Source organism: Rana temporaria, chromosome 11 (assembly GCF_905171775.1).
Source record: "Rana temporaria chromosome 11, aRanTem1.1, whole genome shotgun sequence".
Lineage (NCBI taxonomy): Eukaryota > Metazoa > Chordata > Amphibia > Anura > Ranidae > Rana > Rana temporaria.
In genome coordinates, this window is record NC_053499.1 from 94,958,484 (window position 1) to 94,972,904 (window position 14,421).

The 14,421-nt window shown below is 46.7% G+C and overlaps 1 protein-coding gene across 3 annotated transcripts in view; it reads left to right on the top strand.

The window, feature by feature from the left end:
- Positions 1-14,421, top strand: part of SF1 (splicing factor 1) — a 241,936-nt gene that overhangs the window by 194,426 nt on the left and 33,089 nt on the right. For all 3 annotated transcript variants that reach the window (XM_040328777.1, XM_040328778.1, XM_040328779.1), the window contains one exon: positions 5,195-5,387. In XM_040328777.1, the coding sequence (XP_040184711.1) occupies positions 5,195-5,387 (193 nt within the window). The remainder of the gene's footprint in view (positions 1-5,194; positions 5,388-14,421) is intronic.

Below are 14,421 nucleotides of genomic sequence, written 5' to 3' on the forward strand. Positions count from 1 at the left end.
TGCCGTGACTGGCTTTGACGCGCATACGCGGGAGTGATGTATTTGTGGCTTTGGTAGGAGCCACAAACCCGGAAGAAACACTGAGGAAGATGTCAGCCATCCCAGCAGTGTGCGGGAACCGCTGCAGGGCTTCGTTCTTGGGTGTTTCATAATGAACTAGTATGCAGTGCAGAATTAGGAGGTGATGAGTGCAGTAATGAGAGGGCAAAAGCAAGGGCGAAACAAATTGTGGGGTAAACAAAAGTTTGAGAGACTAAAACTGAAAATGAGAGGTAAAGAGCTACAGATCTACAGAGAAGGAGAGCTAAATGGGAAAACAAGGTCACTTTCTGGTACTTTGGGGCAAGGGCCTCTTCCTGACAGCCCTTGCCCGGTGGTTGTTGGGGTCTGCGGGCGGGGACTTATCAGAATCTGGAAGCCCCCTTTAACAAGGGGGGCCCCCCACCCTAGGTGAAATGAACATGGAACCCCTACCCATTCACCTAAAGTGTCATAAATAAACATTTTTTTTTTTTAAAATATTAAGGCAGCGCGCGCTCTCTCCCCTCTCTCTCATATCTCATATCTCCCTCCCCCCCTCCCCCCTGCTCTTTTGCTGGGTCTTCTGCTGGGTCTCCTCCCACTGTTCTTCCGATGTGCGCGATCTTCCGATGTAATGCTGGACACAAGTTTGAGACCATGCCCTTTGTGTCGACATGACCCGGGCATTATGGGGCAATGATGTCACAAGGGGCGTGATCTCAAACTTGCGTCATCGGGTGGCGCTCCGCCCTATGCCTATACACGGTGGAGCCAGCATTACATCAGGAGATCGTGTGGTCAACATCGGAAGAACAGTGGGAGAAAAGCCAGCAAAAAAGAAAACATTGCTGGGAGAAGAGCCGGAGCTGGGTTAATAAAATATTTTAAAACCTGTGTAGTGTTTATTTTTGACACTTTATTTTCAATTTTTTTTAGGTGAATGGGTAGGGGTACCATTTACCCCATACTCATTCACCTAGGGTGGGGGCAGAGATCTGAGGGGGGCCCCTTGTGAAAGGAAGCTTCTAGGTTCCGATAAGTAACCGCCCGCAGACCACGACAACCACCGCTTAAGGGTTGTCGGGAAGAGGCGCGCTTGTCCTCAACACGAGGACAAGGTGCTTTGGTGGGGGGGGCGCAGGGCCCCCTCTGCCCCAAAGCACCAACCCCCATGTTGAGGGCATGTGGCCTGGTAGGGTACATGGGGGGGTGCTCGCTCACCTCCCCTTTCCTGACCTGCCGGGCTGCGTGCTTCAGATAAGGGGTCTGGCATGGGTCTTTTTTTTGGTGAGGGGGTTCCCCTTTAAGATCCATACCAGACTGAAGGGTCTGGTATCGTCTTGGGGGGAACCTCTCGCAAACTTTTTTACGGGGTTCCCCTTCAAGATTCTCATTGCATAAGTCGCACCGCAAGTCAAATCATCTTGATCCAACTTCTGGTGCGACTTCAAATCAATGGGCTCCCATAGGGAGACAAATGCCGGACAAGGCTTAACACAGCGTTTAGCCTGGTTAAATTGCATTTAACACCTTTTGCCGGCATTTGATGTTTTTACAGCTCTAGCGCTGGAGCCTCAGGTCCTGCTTTTTTCTCTTTTTTTTTTTGCAGCTTAAAAACACCATGTTGGGCATGAGGTCATAGACTAACATGGAGAGGCCTTTTTAAGCTGCAAACAATGCTCATAAAAAGAGCTGTAAAAACGTCCGTGGGCATGGGGCTTTATAATCGGGCCATAATTTGGTAAGATTTAAAACAAAGAAACATCACAATGTGAACAGTTATAGGTGGATGAACAGATATAGATGCAGGTTCACCAAAAAAATTAAATTTGAGAGCAGTTGGTCTGTATTCAGTTTAATACCACTTTAACCACTTTACTCCTGAAGATTTACTGCCCTCCATGACCAGGTAATTTTTTCACAATACGGCATTGCGTTACTTTGACAATTGTGCATTCATGCAACTCTGTCCCAAATAAAATTTGTATTTTTTTCCCCACATAGCTTTTTCTTTTTGTAAAAAGTTACTTTCTGCTATAAAATTTATCCCATAAAATTTATTTTTATTTTTTTTTGGAAAAATCAAGTTACTTAATTAATTTAGGCCATATGTATTCTGCTACATGTTTTTGGTAACAAAAAAATCCCAACAAAGCATATACCATATTTATCGGCGTATACCGCGCACTTTTTTGCCTTTAAAATCAGGGCAAAATCGTGGGTGCGCCATATACGCCGATACCACTTTTCCGCGCTGTGTTTGAACCACTCTGCCGACAAATACCGAGCGCAGTACGCTCGGGCATGCTCGGCTCCGCTCACGGTCACGTCCTGTGCGTCCTTTACGTGAGAGGAGCCGAGCCTGCCCATGTATACCCGAGTGTACTGCGCTCGGTATATGTCGGCGGAGTGGTTCAAACACAGCGGGTAGGACACCACGATGGCCGCAGAAGGACACCTGACAAAGCCGCCGATGGACGCCGGGCAAGACACCGACGAGGGGCATCCAAACTGTAAGTATTTTTTTTTTTTTTTTTCAGGAATTTTCCTTCTAGGTTGGGGTTGCGCGCTATACGCCGGGGCGCGTTATAGGAAGATACATACGGTATTGGTCTGCGCAAAAGGTGTAGCGTCTACAAACTATGGGCTATATACTAGAAATGTATATGCATGTGTGTATGTACAGTAAGTACGGAAAGTTTTCAGACCCCCTTAAATTTTTCACTTTGTTATATTCCAGCCATTTGCTAAAATCACTAAAGTGCATTTTTTTCCTCCTCATTAATGTACACACAGCACCCCATATTGACAGAAAAACACAGAATTTACATTTTTGCAGATTATTAAAAAAGGAAAAACTGTAATATCACGTTGTCCTAAGTATTCAGTCCCTTTGCGGTGACACTAATATTTTTAACTCAGGTGCTGTCCATTTCTTCTGATCATCCTTGAGATGGTTCTACACCTTCATTTGAGTCCAGCTGTGTTTGATTATACTGATTGGACTTGATTAGAAAAGCCACACACCTGTCTATATAAGACCTTACAGCTCACAGTGCATGTCAGAGCAAATCAGAATTATGAGGTCAAATGAACTGCCTGAAGAGCTCAGACAGAATTGTGGCAAGGCACAGATCTGGCCAAGGTTACAAAAACATTTCTACTGCACTTATGGTTCCTAAGAGCACAGTGGCCTCCATAATCCTTAAATAGAAGATGTTTGGGATGACCAGAACCCTTCCTAGAGCTGGCCGTCCGGCCAAACTGAGCCATCGGGGGAGAAGAGCCTTGGTGAGAGGTAAAGAAGAACCCAAAGATCACTGTGGCTGAGCTCCAGAGATGCAGTTGGGAGATGGAAGACAGTTGTAGAAAGTCGACCATCACTGCAGCCCTCCACCAGTCGGGGCCTTATGGCAGAGTGGCCCGACGGAAGCCTCTCCTCAGTGCAAGACACATGACAGCGCGCATGGAGTTTGCTAAAAAAAAAAAAAAACACCTGAAGGACTCCAAGATGGTGAGAAATAAGATTCTTTGGTCTGATGAGACCAAGATAGAACTTTTTGTCCTTAATTCTAAGCGGAATGTGTGGAGATAACCAGGCACTGCTCATCACCTGTCCAATACAGTCCCAACAGTGAAGCATGGTGGTGGCAGCATCATGCTGTGGGCGGGTTTTTCAGCTGCAGGGACTGGACGACTGGTTGCAATCAAGGGAAAGATGAATGCGGCCAAGTACAGGGATACCCTGGACACAAACCTTCTCCAGAGTGCTCAGGACCTCAGACTGGGCCAAAGGTTTACCTTCCAACAAGACAATGACCCTAAGCACACAGCTAAAATAAAGGAGTGGCTTCACAACAACTCTGTGACTGCTTTTGACTGGCCCAGCCAGAGCCCTGACACAATTGAGCATCTCTGGAGAGACGTAAAAACATCTGTCCACCAACGAATACCATCCAACCTGACAGAACCCGGAGAGGATCTGCAAGGAGGAATGGCAGAGGATCCCCACATCCAGGTGTGAAAAACTTGTTGCATCTTTCCCAAAAAGACTCATGGCTGTATTGGATCAAAAGGGTGCTTCTACTAAATACCGAGCAAAGGGTCTGAATACTTAGGACCATGTGATATTTCAGTTTTATTTTTTAATAAATCTGCAAAAATGTCAACAATTCTGTGTTTTTCTGTCAATATGGGGTGCTGTGTGTACATTGATAAGAAATGAACTTAAATGATTTTAGCAAATGGCTGCAATATAACAAAGTGACAAATTTCAGGGGGTCTGAATACTTTCCGTACCCACTGTGTGTGTGTGTATACTTTTTTACACCACGATCAGCAAATTCTAGTGGAACTGTGATATTACAGTGGACGGTTTGATACTTGTGGGAACTGTGTGATTACTGGTGACTAATGGCTGGGAAGGTGTTCAACATCTAGTGCAATCAAAGGGTTAAATGAATGCCCAACCAGTGTTTGTGTTTACTATTCATGCTACTTTTACTAAGGCTGGGTTCATAGCAAAGCCGCTTACAGCTCGTAGCAAGGGTCTGGTGCGTCCCTGTTCTTCATTTCACGGACACATTTTTGCCTGAATTTGGGCCTGAAACTGAGCCAAAGATGCACATAACCTCAGTGCAATCCGCTCCGCAGCCACCCCGGAGATGTGTGAACCAGATCCCTAGACAACCGTTCACAATCTCCTGTCATGCGAATTGGATGCGGAGAAACACCGCATCCAATTCACACTAGTGTGAACCCAGCCTAAGGGAAGTGATGGCTTTTATTCCCTGATTTGCATTGACGCAGTCCATCACTTCCCCCAGGGCTCTGCCTTGTATACATAGGCAGTGCTCTGTTCTGTGTGTCTCCTCGCCGATCAGCGGGTGCCTGTGGGCATCTATTGGCTGGCACCCACTAACCAGCTTGTGCTGTGTTAAAGCTCCCCCTCCAAGTTCTGGATCACGTGTACGTGATCCGGCGCAGGAGAACCACCCTGCCACAGAATAACCTATGCTTTCGGCAAGTGGTTAAAGCTGGTTTTAGACAATATTTAGCCAAATCTTTTAACTCTAACAATTATTAGGGGCATACATTTGTGTTTTTTCATGTGTGTGGAGATTTGAATTTCCTTTAGAAAGTTATTTACCCTAGAATTGTTGCTTATTTGTAGTGTCCAGGTGAGACCTGGGGAACCTCAGTCAGCCCAGGATAAAGCAAGGATGGATAAAGAATATCTTTCCCTTATGGCAGAATTGGGTGAAGCCCCAGTGCCTTCCTCTATTGGAGCTACAACTACTTCTTCCCACAATCTTGTTCAAGGTGCCCCAAGGCCAACTAACCTGGCAGGAAGTCAACCGCCTCTGGTATGATACTATTTGTGTGAACTTAATTACGTTGGACTATTTAGTCTAGCTTTAACATTGGGTTATTGTAGTAACATATACAGTAAATAAGATAAGAACTTGCTGTTTAAAGCGGGGGTTCACCCTATAAACAAAATTTTTTTTTTTTTCTTCTAGCATAAAATTAGGCATAGTAGCGTGAGCTACAGTATGCCTGTCTTGATTTTTTTCGCCCGGTACTCAGTGCAATCCTCTATAGAAGATTCCGACTCCCAGCGGGGAATGGGCGTTCCTATCCAGACGGAGGATGATTGACGGCCGGCTCTGGCACGTCACGCTTCTCCCGAAATAGCCGAAATAGGCTTGGCTCTTCACGGCGTCTGCGCATAGTCTGTGCGCAGGCGCCGTGAAGAGCCGAGACCTACTCCGGCTGTCTTCGGGGAGCGTGACGTGCCAGAGCCGGCCGTCAATCATCCTCCCTCTTGATAGGAACGCCCATTCCCCGCGGGGAGTCGGAATCTTCTATAGAGGATTGCACTGTGAGTACCGGGCAAAAAAAATCAAGACAGGCATACTGTAGCTCGCACTACTATGCCCAATTTTATGCTAAAATGTTGCTATGGAGGGTGAACCACCGCTTTAACTAAATAGTATTTGGAGCAACATTGAATTTCCAGGTGTCAAATGCTCACACGGTTTTTATATAACACTAAAATACATGCCGGACCCTGAAGGTGCCACCTACCTAATTGTGTCAAAAAGGGTGAAGCAATACTAACCTATGGAAATTAGATACCCTCAAAAACATTAGCGTAAAAATGTCAAAATAAAAAACAAGCGGGAGGAGAGGATGGATCTCACGGGATAAAGATTGAATGACAAATTTGAAATAAAAATCTGTAATGACACGACCAACACTGTGGTAGCACATATCTTTGGAACTTCACTCACCATACAAACATGATTAGCAAAAATGTATTGGTGTCAAAAATAAGACATTAAAAAACATCATACATGCATTAGCATTATTAGGGGTTCTATGGGTTTGTGTTTTTTCACCTTAATGCATCCTATGGTTGAACTAATATTCCACAAGAGAGGATGAACGAAGAAAAACAACAAAAGTGGAAGCTATGATATATCAATGGTTCTCCTGATCTGCATTGGAAAAAATGGACAAGTAGACGATTGTATTGGGGTGGAAGTAGCTGTGAAGAAATGGGGGGAGCATTGCTAGGTAACAGTGGTCAAGAGGAGGTGTGCAAGTTGAATGGTAATGAATATAAGTGTCCAATAAAGTGCTGTGTGACTCACTAGAACCATAAGAACAAGAACCTTGACCTCCCTCTCACTGTACCAATGAGTGTCCCTATGAAGACTCGCTCTCACACCCCAAATAAAAAAGCAAATTGAAGAGGTAATCCTTTCCAGAAGGTAATCATCCTTTCCCAAGAATAATAAATGTATTGATACTTATCAGCTAAACTAAATGACGTCCTCATGTTGTGGTCTAGTAATGAGGAGTTGCAAACTTTTATGGGCACCTTGGCACCCATACAATTTTAACTTCACATTTGACTTTTATAAGGAAAAAGTAACTTTCTTTATTGTACATCACGGGACACAGAGAAGCCATAGTAATTACTATGTGGGTATATAGGTCACCTTCAGGTGATGGAAACTGGCACACACAAGACAAAAAGTCCCACTCTATATAACCCCTCCCATACCGGGAGTACCTCAGTTTTTTCACCAGTGTCTAAAGTTTGCTCACAGATATAGTGCTAAAGAAAAAGCTCTGCAACAGGGTCCCTACAAGGGTCAATGAGCTATGCAACCAGATCCATTCAAGGTGCCAAGAAAAGGCCAAGGTGGATGGTACCTGGGCATCGTGGAAGGATGAGGTTTTGCCTGTAATGCTTCTTGTGGAGAGATGGACCCTGGGATCCAGCACTTTGGTCTTTTAACAAAGATACCAGACATTTTCTGGCAGGGTGCTATACAGGTCCAGCAAAGAGGACCCCGTAAGAGGGGACCCAATCCCTGAAGGTCTGTCATGACTTGGCCCACCGTGCTAAGTGAAGGTTGGACATGTCTGGTTCCCAGCAGTATCCTGTGGGGGGAAAGGTAAGTGAAGATAATCCTAAGGGACAGAGGGTTCACTTATGGATTTCTTTTTGGTAGGTGTTGTCTTGCCTGTCTTCGCCACTAGAGGGTGTGAAAGTCTAAACCAGGGGTGCCCAACCAGTGGCCCGCGGAGCCCTCCGATGTGGCCCTTGACCTCCTGCTCTAAGATGGCAGATTGGCAAGCCCAGATCATGAGTTGCCGATTCGCCATCCCAGTTTTGTGAATGAACCTGCTGGTAGAGGAAGCAAGTGGCTGCTGAGCAGAGCCACATAAGCCGATGCTTCCTGCATAGCGCCAACTCTTCTCACTTGCGGAGTGATACCAAATGCAGTCTGCCTGGGACAGCAACAGCCAGCGATACCTGAATGGAAAACTGTTATTAAAGGTAAGTTTACTACTAAATTCACAGTGTATATATGGGTATATCTGTTCTGCAGTGCTTTCAAACTGATCCGCAGGTGCAGTGCAGCTGCGGGCTACCTGCACTGAGCCATAGACTTCTATTACTTGCGGGTTTGTTGCACTTTTAGGAAGTGTGCCACACCTGCTGGATATAATAAAAGTTTACGGCAAAGTGCAGCTAACCCGCAGAAAATCCACAGGTGCACTGAGCTGGGCAAATCGCAGCACATCAGTGTGAAAGCAGCCTTAAGCCCCTTTCACATGATCGGTCCGACCAATCAGACTCACCATTTACCTCTATGGAGCAGCAGATGTAAACAGGCTTGTGTCTGTTTACACCCGCCTACCTAAAAAAATAAAGGGATCTGCCCCCTTCCGTCTGGGTAGATCGAATTGGATCTAAGGGCCCATTCAGTAGAATGGGCTGTGTTCCGCTCTGCTCATTGTGGCCCACAACCAGTTACCAATTCGCTTAGGTGGCCCTTGCTCTTCAAAAGGTTGGGCACCCCTGGTCTAAACATACCTAATGTTTGCTTACCATGCTTCCCAGTGATGACGCTCTGTGCAGCAGGTCTTGAAGGGACCAGCTTGCCTCCCTCCCGTCTGTCTCCAGGTGGAAGGGGGATCAGGGATGGCAGCTTCTCCCAACATCTCAGCCTCCTACATACGTCACTGAGGAGGTTTTGTCTTCGGCTTTAGTTGGTTTGGAAGAGAGGTTGGCTGCTTTAATCGCAACTTCTTCCCGAACTGGGAAAAGCATGTGAGGCCCCCGTACCCTCAGGCAGGGGAACAGCAGTGGGTTGATGAGTGGCCGTCAGGGGACCGAGAAGAGGGACAGACTGATGATTCTTTCTCTGAAGGGTCAGTTTCAGAAGAACCTTTCTCAGGCTTACAATTTCAGAAATATTGCAAGTGCAATCTCTTAGAGTTTGTTTGGCTTATAAGTTACCCTCAGCTGAGACGGCTGAAGCTTCGGTTCCCTCTTTGGGTTCTCGAAGACCCCCACAGGCTTTACATACCTTTCCGCTCCACCCCTTATTGGATCAACTTGTATATGCTCATTGGGATCACCCAGCTAAACATTTCCTTCCTCCTAAAGTTTCTTTTACTGTATCCTATGGAGGAAAAATTTACCAAGGAATGGAGTGTGCCAGCAGGTTATGCGGCTATTTCTTGCGTGAATAAGAGTTTAACTTGTACAGTAGACAATGTCCAGGTGTTTAGGAATCCAGTAGATAAAGACTGGAATCTTAAGATCTCGTTTGTTATGGCTGGTGCAGTAACTCAGCCTGCGGTGGCAGCAATTGGCATTTTTCAATTTCTAAAGGACCAAATGAAGCAGGTCATTACATTTTGTACCTGCTCAGCAGGCTCAGAGTTTGGCCGACTTACCCAGGGCCTTATGTTTTGCGGTTGATGCTATTAAAGATTCTATTCATCAGGCGTCACGCCTTGCTCTCTTGCTTAGTGCAGATGCGCAAAAGTCTGTGGCTAAAGCACTGGTCAGTCGAATCACTATGCAAGAAGCTGTTGGCTGGGTTCCCCTTTCATGTGCAACGGCTGTTCGAGATGATATTTTGAGAAATGCATCCAAAAGATCTCAAGTGGGAAAAGTAAACTTTTACCAGTTAAAAGGAAAAGTATTCATCCTTGATTTATACATGCGTCCTCTCCAGTTCCTGGGGCATCAGCCTCCAGGCAGTTGTGACAGCCTCTCCTGTCAGGTTCAAGAGGTAAACCTCAAGGCCAAACCCAGGGACAGAAGACAAGTATCTGGAACACCTGGGTTGGATCCTCAACCTAGACAAATCGGCTTTGCATCATGTGAGAAGACTGGAGTTACCTGGGTCTCGTCATAGATACAACCCAGAAAAGGGTATTTTGCCCCAATAAAAGGTCAACGATATAAAGGAGCTGGTTCGTCTGGTCAGGGCGAGGAAGAACCATTTGCCTCTGTATGAGGTTGTTGGGGAAGATGGTGGCTTCATTTTGAAGCAGTTCCCTTTGCCCAATTTCATTCAAGACTGTTGTAGAACAGTATCCTGTCTGCTTGGAACAGGAAGGTCCAAGCCTTGGACTTGCCAATGTATCTGGCCCCAAGGGTGCACCAGAGTCTCAGTTGGTTGGTAACAAGGAATTTGCAAAAGGGGAAATCCTTCATGCCGGTTACTTGAAAGATTGTAATGACAGATGCCAGCCTGTTGGGTTGGGGAGCAGTCCTAGAGGAGGCTACGGTCCAGGGGAAGTGGTCCGAGGCTGAGAAGACCTTGCCCATCAACATCCTAGAGATTCTGGCAGCACGAATGGCTGACGGCCTGGAGGTCCTGGTTGCGGAATTGTCCAGTCCAGGGTTCAACCCAACAATGCCACGGCAGTGGCCTACATCGATCACCAAGGAGTACCAGGAGTCACGCAACCCAAAGGGAGGTGAACCATATTCTGGCTTGGGCAGAGGCACGTTCCTTGCCCATCTGCAGTTTTCATTTCGGGGTAGAGAATTGGCAGGCGGATTTTTAAGTCGCCAGCAGCTGTTTCCAGGGAAAATGGTCTCCAAACCCCAACATCTTTCTGGCAATTTGCCAAAGATGGGGTACCCCGGACGTGGACCTATTGGCGTCCAGGTTAAACGTTCAACTTTGTGCAAGGACAAACGCGGCTTCTTAGCAGGATCAAGCTGGAAGGGAAGCCAGTGTTTCTGGTAGCCCCGGTGTGGCCCAGAAGATCCTGGTATGCAGAAATCCTAAAGTTGGTAGTGGGGGCCGTCGGGGTCAGTGGTAATTACCCTGATTAATGCTAGGAAGCCGGCCTCTGGATCATTTATTATATTGTCTGGAAAGCATATGTCTGTCTCTTGGTGTGAATCCAAAAGATGGCACCTTCAGAAGTATGTCATAGGTAGGATTCTTGCTTTTCTACAGTTGGGGGTAAAAATTAAGCTGGCCTTGAGTACTATCAAGGGTCAAATCTCGGCCTTATCATTGTTTCAAAGGCCAATTCCTTCACATTCCCTAATCCGGGCCTTCATACAAGGGGTGATGTGTATAAATCCACCAGTTAGGACACCCCTGTGCCCATGGGACTTGAATTTAGTTTTGTTGGCATTACAAAAACAGTCTTTTGAGCCAATACACTATATGCCATTGGTCCTGTTGACAAGGAAGTTGTGTTTTTCTGGTTGCTTTCTGCTAGAGGAGTTTTGGAGTTGGCTGCTTTTTCTTGTAAAGAGCCATATTGTTCACAGGGACAGGGTAGTAATGCGTCCTCACCCGCCCTTTCTACCTAAGGTCAGGGTTTCATCTGAACCAAGATGTCGCCCTGCCTTCTTTCTTTCCAGATCCTAGTTCTGCGGAAGAAAGGTCTTTGCACTCGCTTGATGTAGTGAGAGCAGTCAAGCTCAGATGCAGAAAACTGAAGTTTTTATTTGTGTTGCCAGAAGGCCCCAGAAAGGGCCAGGCAGTGTTGACATCTACTATTTCTAAGTGGATTTGGCAAGTTATTATCCAGGCTTATGGTTAGAAAGGGAGGGTTCCAGCTTTTTCAAGTTAAAGCACACTCTACCATAAGCAGTAAGTGCTTCCTGGTTGGTGCATCACCAAGCCTCCATGATTCAGATTTGCAAGGCTGCAACTTGGTCTTTGGTCCATACATTCACTAGATTCTATCAGGTGGATGTGAGAGGACACGAGGATGCTGCTTTTGGGCGCAGTGTACTGCGGGTAACAGCTTAGGTCTTCACGTCAGACAAAAGCAGGCTGCCATCAGTGTCTCCCTCCCCTCAGATGGCATTGCTTTGGGACATCCCACATAGTAATTAATATGGCTGCTCTGTGTCCCGTGATGTACGATAAAACAGGATTTTTAGAACGGCTTACCTGTAAAATCCTTTTCTTGGAGTACATCACAGGGCACAGGTCCCTCCCCCTCTTATTGGGATATGTATATATTGCTTTGCTACAAAAACTGAGGTACTCCCAGTATGGAAGGTGTTATATAGAGGGGTACTTCCTGTCTTGGGTGTGCCAGTGACCATCACCTGAAGGTGGCCTATATACCCACATAGTAATTACTATGGCTGCTCTGTGTCCCGTGATGTACTCCAAGAGAAGGATTTTACAGGTAAGCTGTTATAAAAATATATTTTTTTCTAGACCCTCCATAGATATATGCTACCACAGAGTTGGTTGAGCTATTACAGGTTATTTTAAGTTTGTCCATGTATAACACCAAAATATTTTCGTTTAACTTCATTTATATATTAGATTTTAAAATATTCCAGTAATGCCACATATAGCAAAATACATTGCTAAGCACAAATGTGTTGTAGATAAAAGCCATATGTTAATCCAGACGAACACAGAGCGCTCAGCCACCATGCTAGTATGCACAGTTTAAAGTTAACTGTTTGGAAACTGTAGTTCTTGTGCAATCTAATGTGCGATGCATGTGAAGTTTGTACAGCTACAGTAAAACTATTTTTCTCTTATCGTCCATGGACGGACACAGCCCTCTCAAGTCTTGACAAGAGGGTTATGTTTCTGTTCACGGGAGAGGACTAGGCAGAACATTTTAGATTAAATACATGTTACTTAAACAGAGTTGAACAGCCCCACCCAGGGGGTGGTCCCTCAGGACATAACCCTCCTCCCTGCAGCCTCAGTTTTTTTTTCTTCCTAGCAAAGGACGACATATGGCTCCCTTTGGGCCCAGCGCCCTGAGAATTTTTTGTTATCTCTTTCTTTTTAATTTTATTTGAGAATCTTCGATCAACTGCCGGCTGAGTGACAGGCTGGATATATTTTTTAATGTTTTTTTATTTTGTATTTCTTTCTTTCCAAAATACGGTGTGTTACAAACAAGGATCATCGCGACAGGCTGGATATATAGATCCACGTAGTCTCCTCAGTAAGGCCAGCGAGCATGAGCACACCATTGCTAAGGGCTGGGTCTGCCACGACATACCCCATGACTCCTGGGGTGGCCGGTGGGTTTTTTGCTCCACGGTCCACATATGACAGGGCTGTGGTGTTGTCTTACAGTGGACCGAGCCGACAGCTACTCCAACGCAGTTGTATGCCTGTCAGGAATGCACCAGCGGGTCCTCGCATGGACGGGTAAATACAGTCCTTCCTGCTTCGGCGGTTCGGTATGGCTGGGGTTTGGGGGTCCTCTTATCCTCCCTTTCCCTGCTCTCTCATATTTCCCTCTCCTGCTCTACTGCTGCTAGCGGGGTGGACCTGTGGGGGGGCTCCTTTTCCCACCAGGGGATTGTGGGGTGTCTGGGCCCATATATTTTGTGGGGGTGTGCTTTACCTCGGAGGCCCCATTAGGCCTTCTCATCCACATTGCGGCGTATCTCTATTTTGGCAGCGGCGGCGCTGGAAGTCTGCTGTAGTCTGCATTGGAAATTCCCATTGGCGGCCATTTTGTTGTGATCGCGCTATTGCGCAGCTTGCCAGTTCGGTCGGCCATTTTATTGTGGCCATGCCCTGTTATCTCTGAGGCGTCCGGCGGGCATTTTTGTGAGTGGTTTTGGCCTCTAGTGCTGGCTTCTAGAAGCGCAGCACATATCTGAGTTTTTTACCTCACAGGTTTTTCCTCACAGCACAGGCTGTGTAAAGAGGGCGGGCAGCGACACTGAACAGTCTCTTGCTGGGTTGGCGAGTCCCCTGGGTAACCCCCCGGTCAGCGCAGCAACGAGGGTGGACTTATTTCAGGTCTTGAATAGGTCCCTGGGAGCTGTCTGTATTGTGGAGTCAGTATCTGGTTCTTTCCCAAACATGCCAGAGGTGGCAGCTGGTGCTCCTGCGGTTCCCATGGACACTTTGTCGGCAGTCCTGGAATCATTTGTTGTCAGGGTGGAAGCAGCGTGCGGTCGGAAGGGGGGGTAAAAAGCACCTCCTCCCCGCCATCTCCTGGGGAGTGCTCGGACACGGGCCTGGCTGCGGCACAGGACCCTGGTTCTGTGTTGTCTGAGGATGTGGACCAGGACCTTCCTTGTGAGAAAGACTCCTCACTTGGGTCAGTACAGGACAGGGCACTTGTTAGTGCGCTTATCAGTGCTGTAAGGGACTCCCTTAAGCTGGATAGTGTAGCTGAGGCACCCACTGAGGGCTGTCTTTTTTGGGTCCCACAAGTCGTACCCCTCTGTGAAGGCTTTTTCTTATGTGTCCTTTTTTGACAAGTTCATTGATGAGGAATGGGAAAAGCCCATGCTGGGGTCTGCATTGCGGTCTATTGTGGCTGCAACTTTAATGTCTGACACTCACTGAATGCAAAAGTTTTGCAACAGACTGTGGAGGAGCATCAGCTCCCTCCCGAATTTATTAGACTGGCTGACCAGTTGGTCCAGGGCCTTGTATATGTCTGTGATGCTACGCTGGATGCAGCCCCCTTGATAGCCAGAGCTTCTGTGTCGGTGGTGGTTTTGCCTGATCTAGCTGAAATGCTGGTCTGCTGACCAAGCATCCAAAAAAGCCCTGGCAGATTTGCTCTTCAAGGGTGGAAGGCTTTTTGGTACTGTACAGG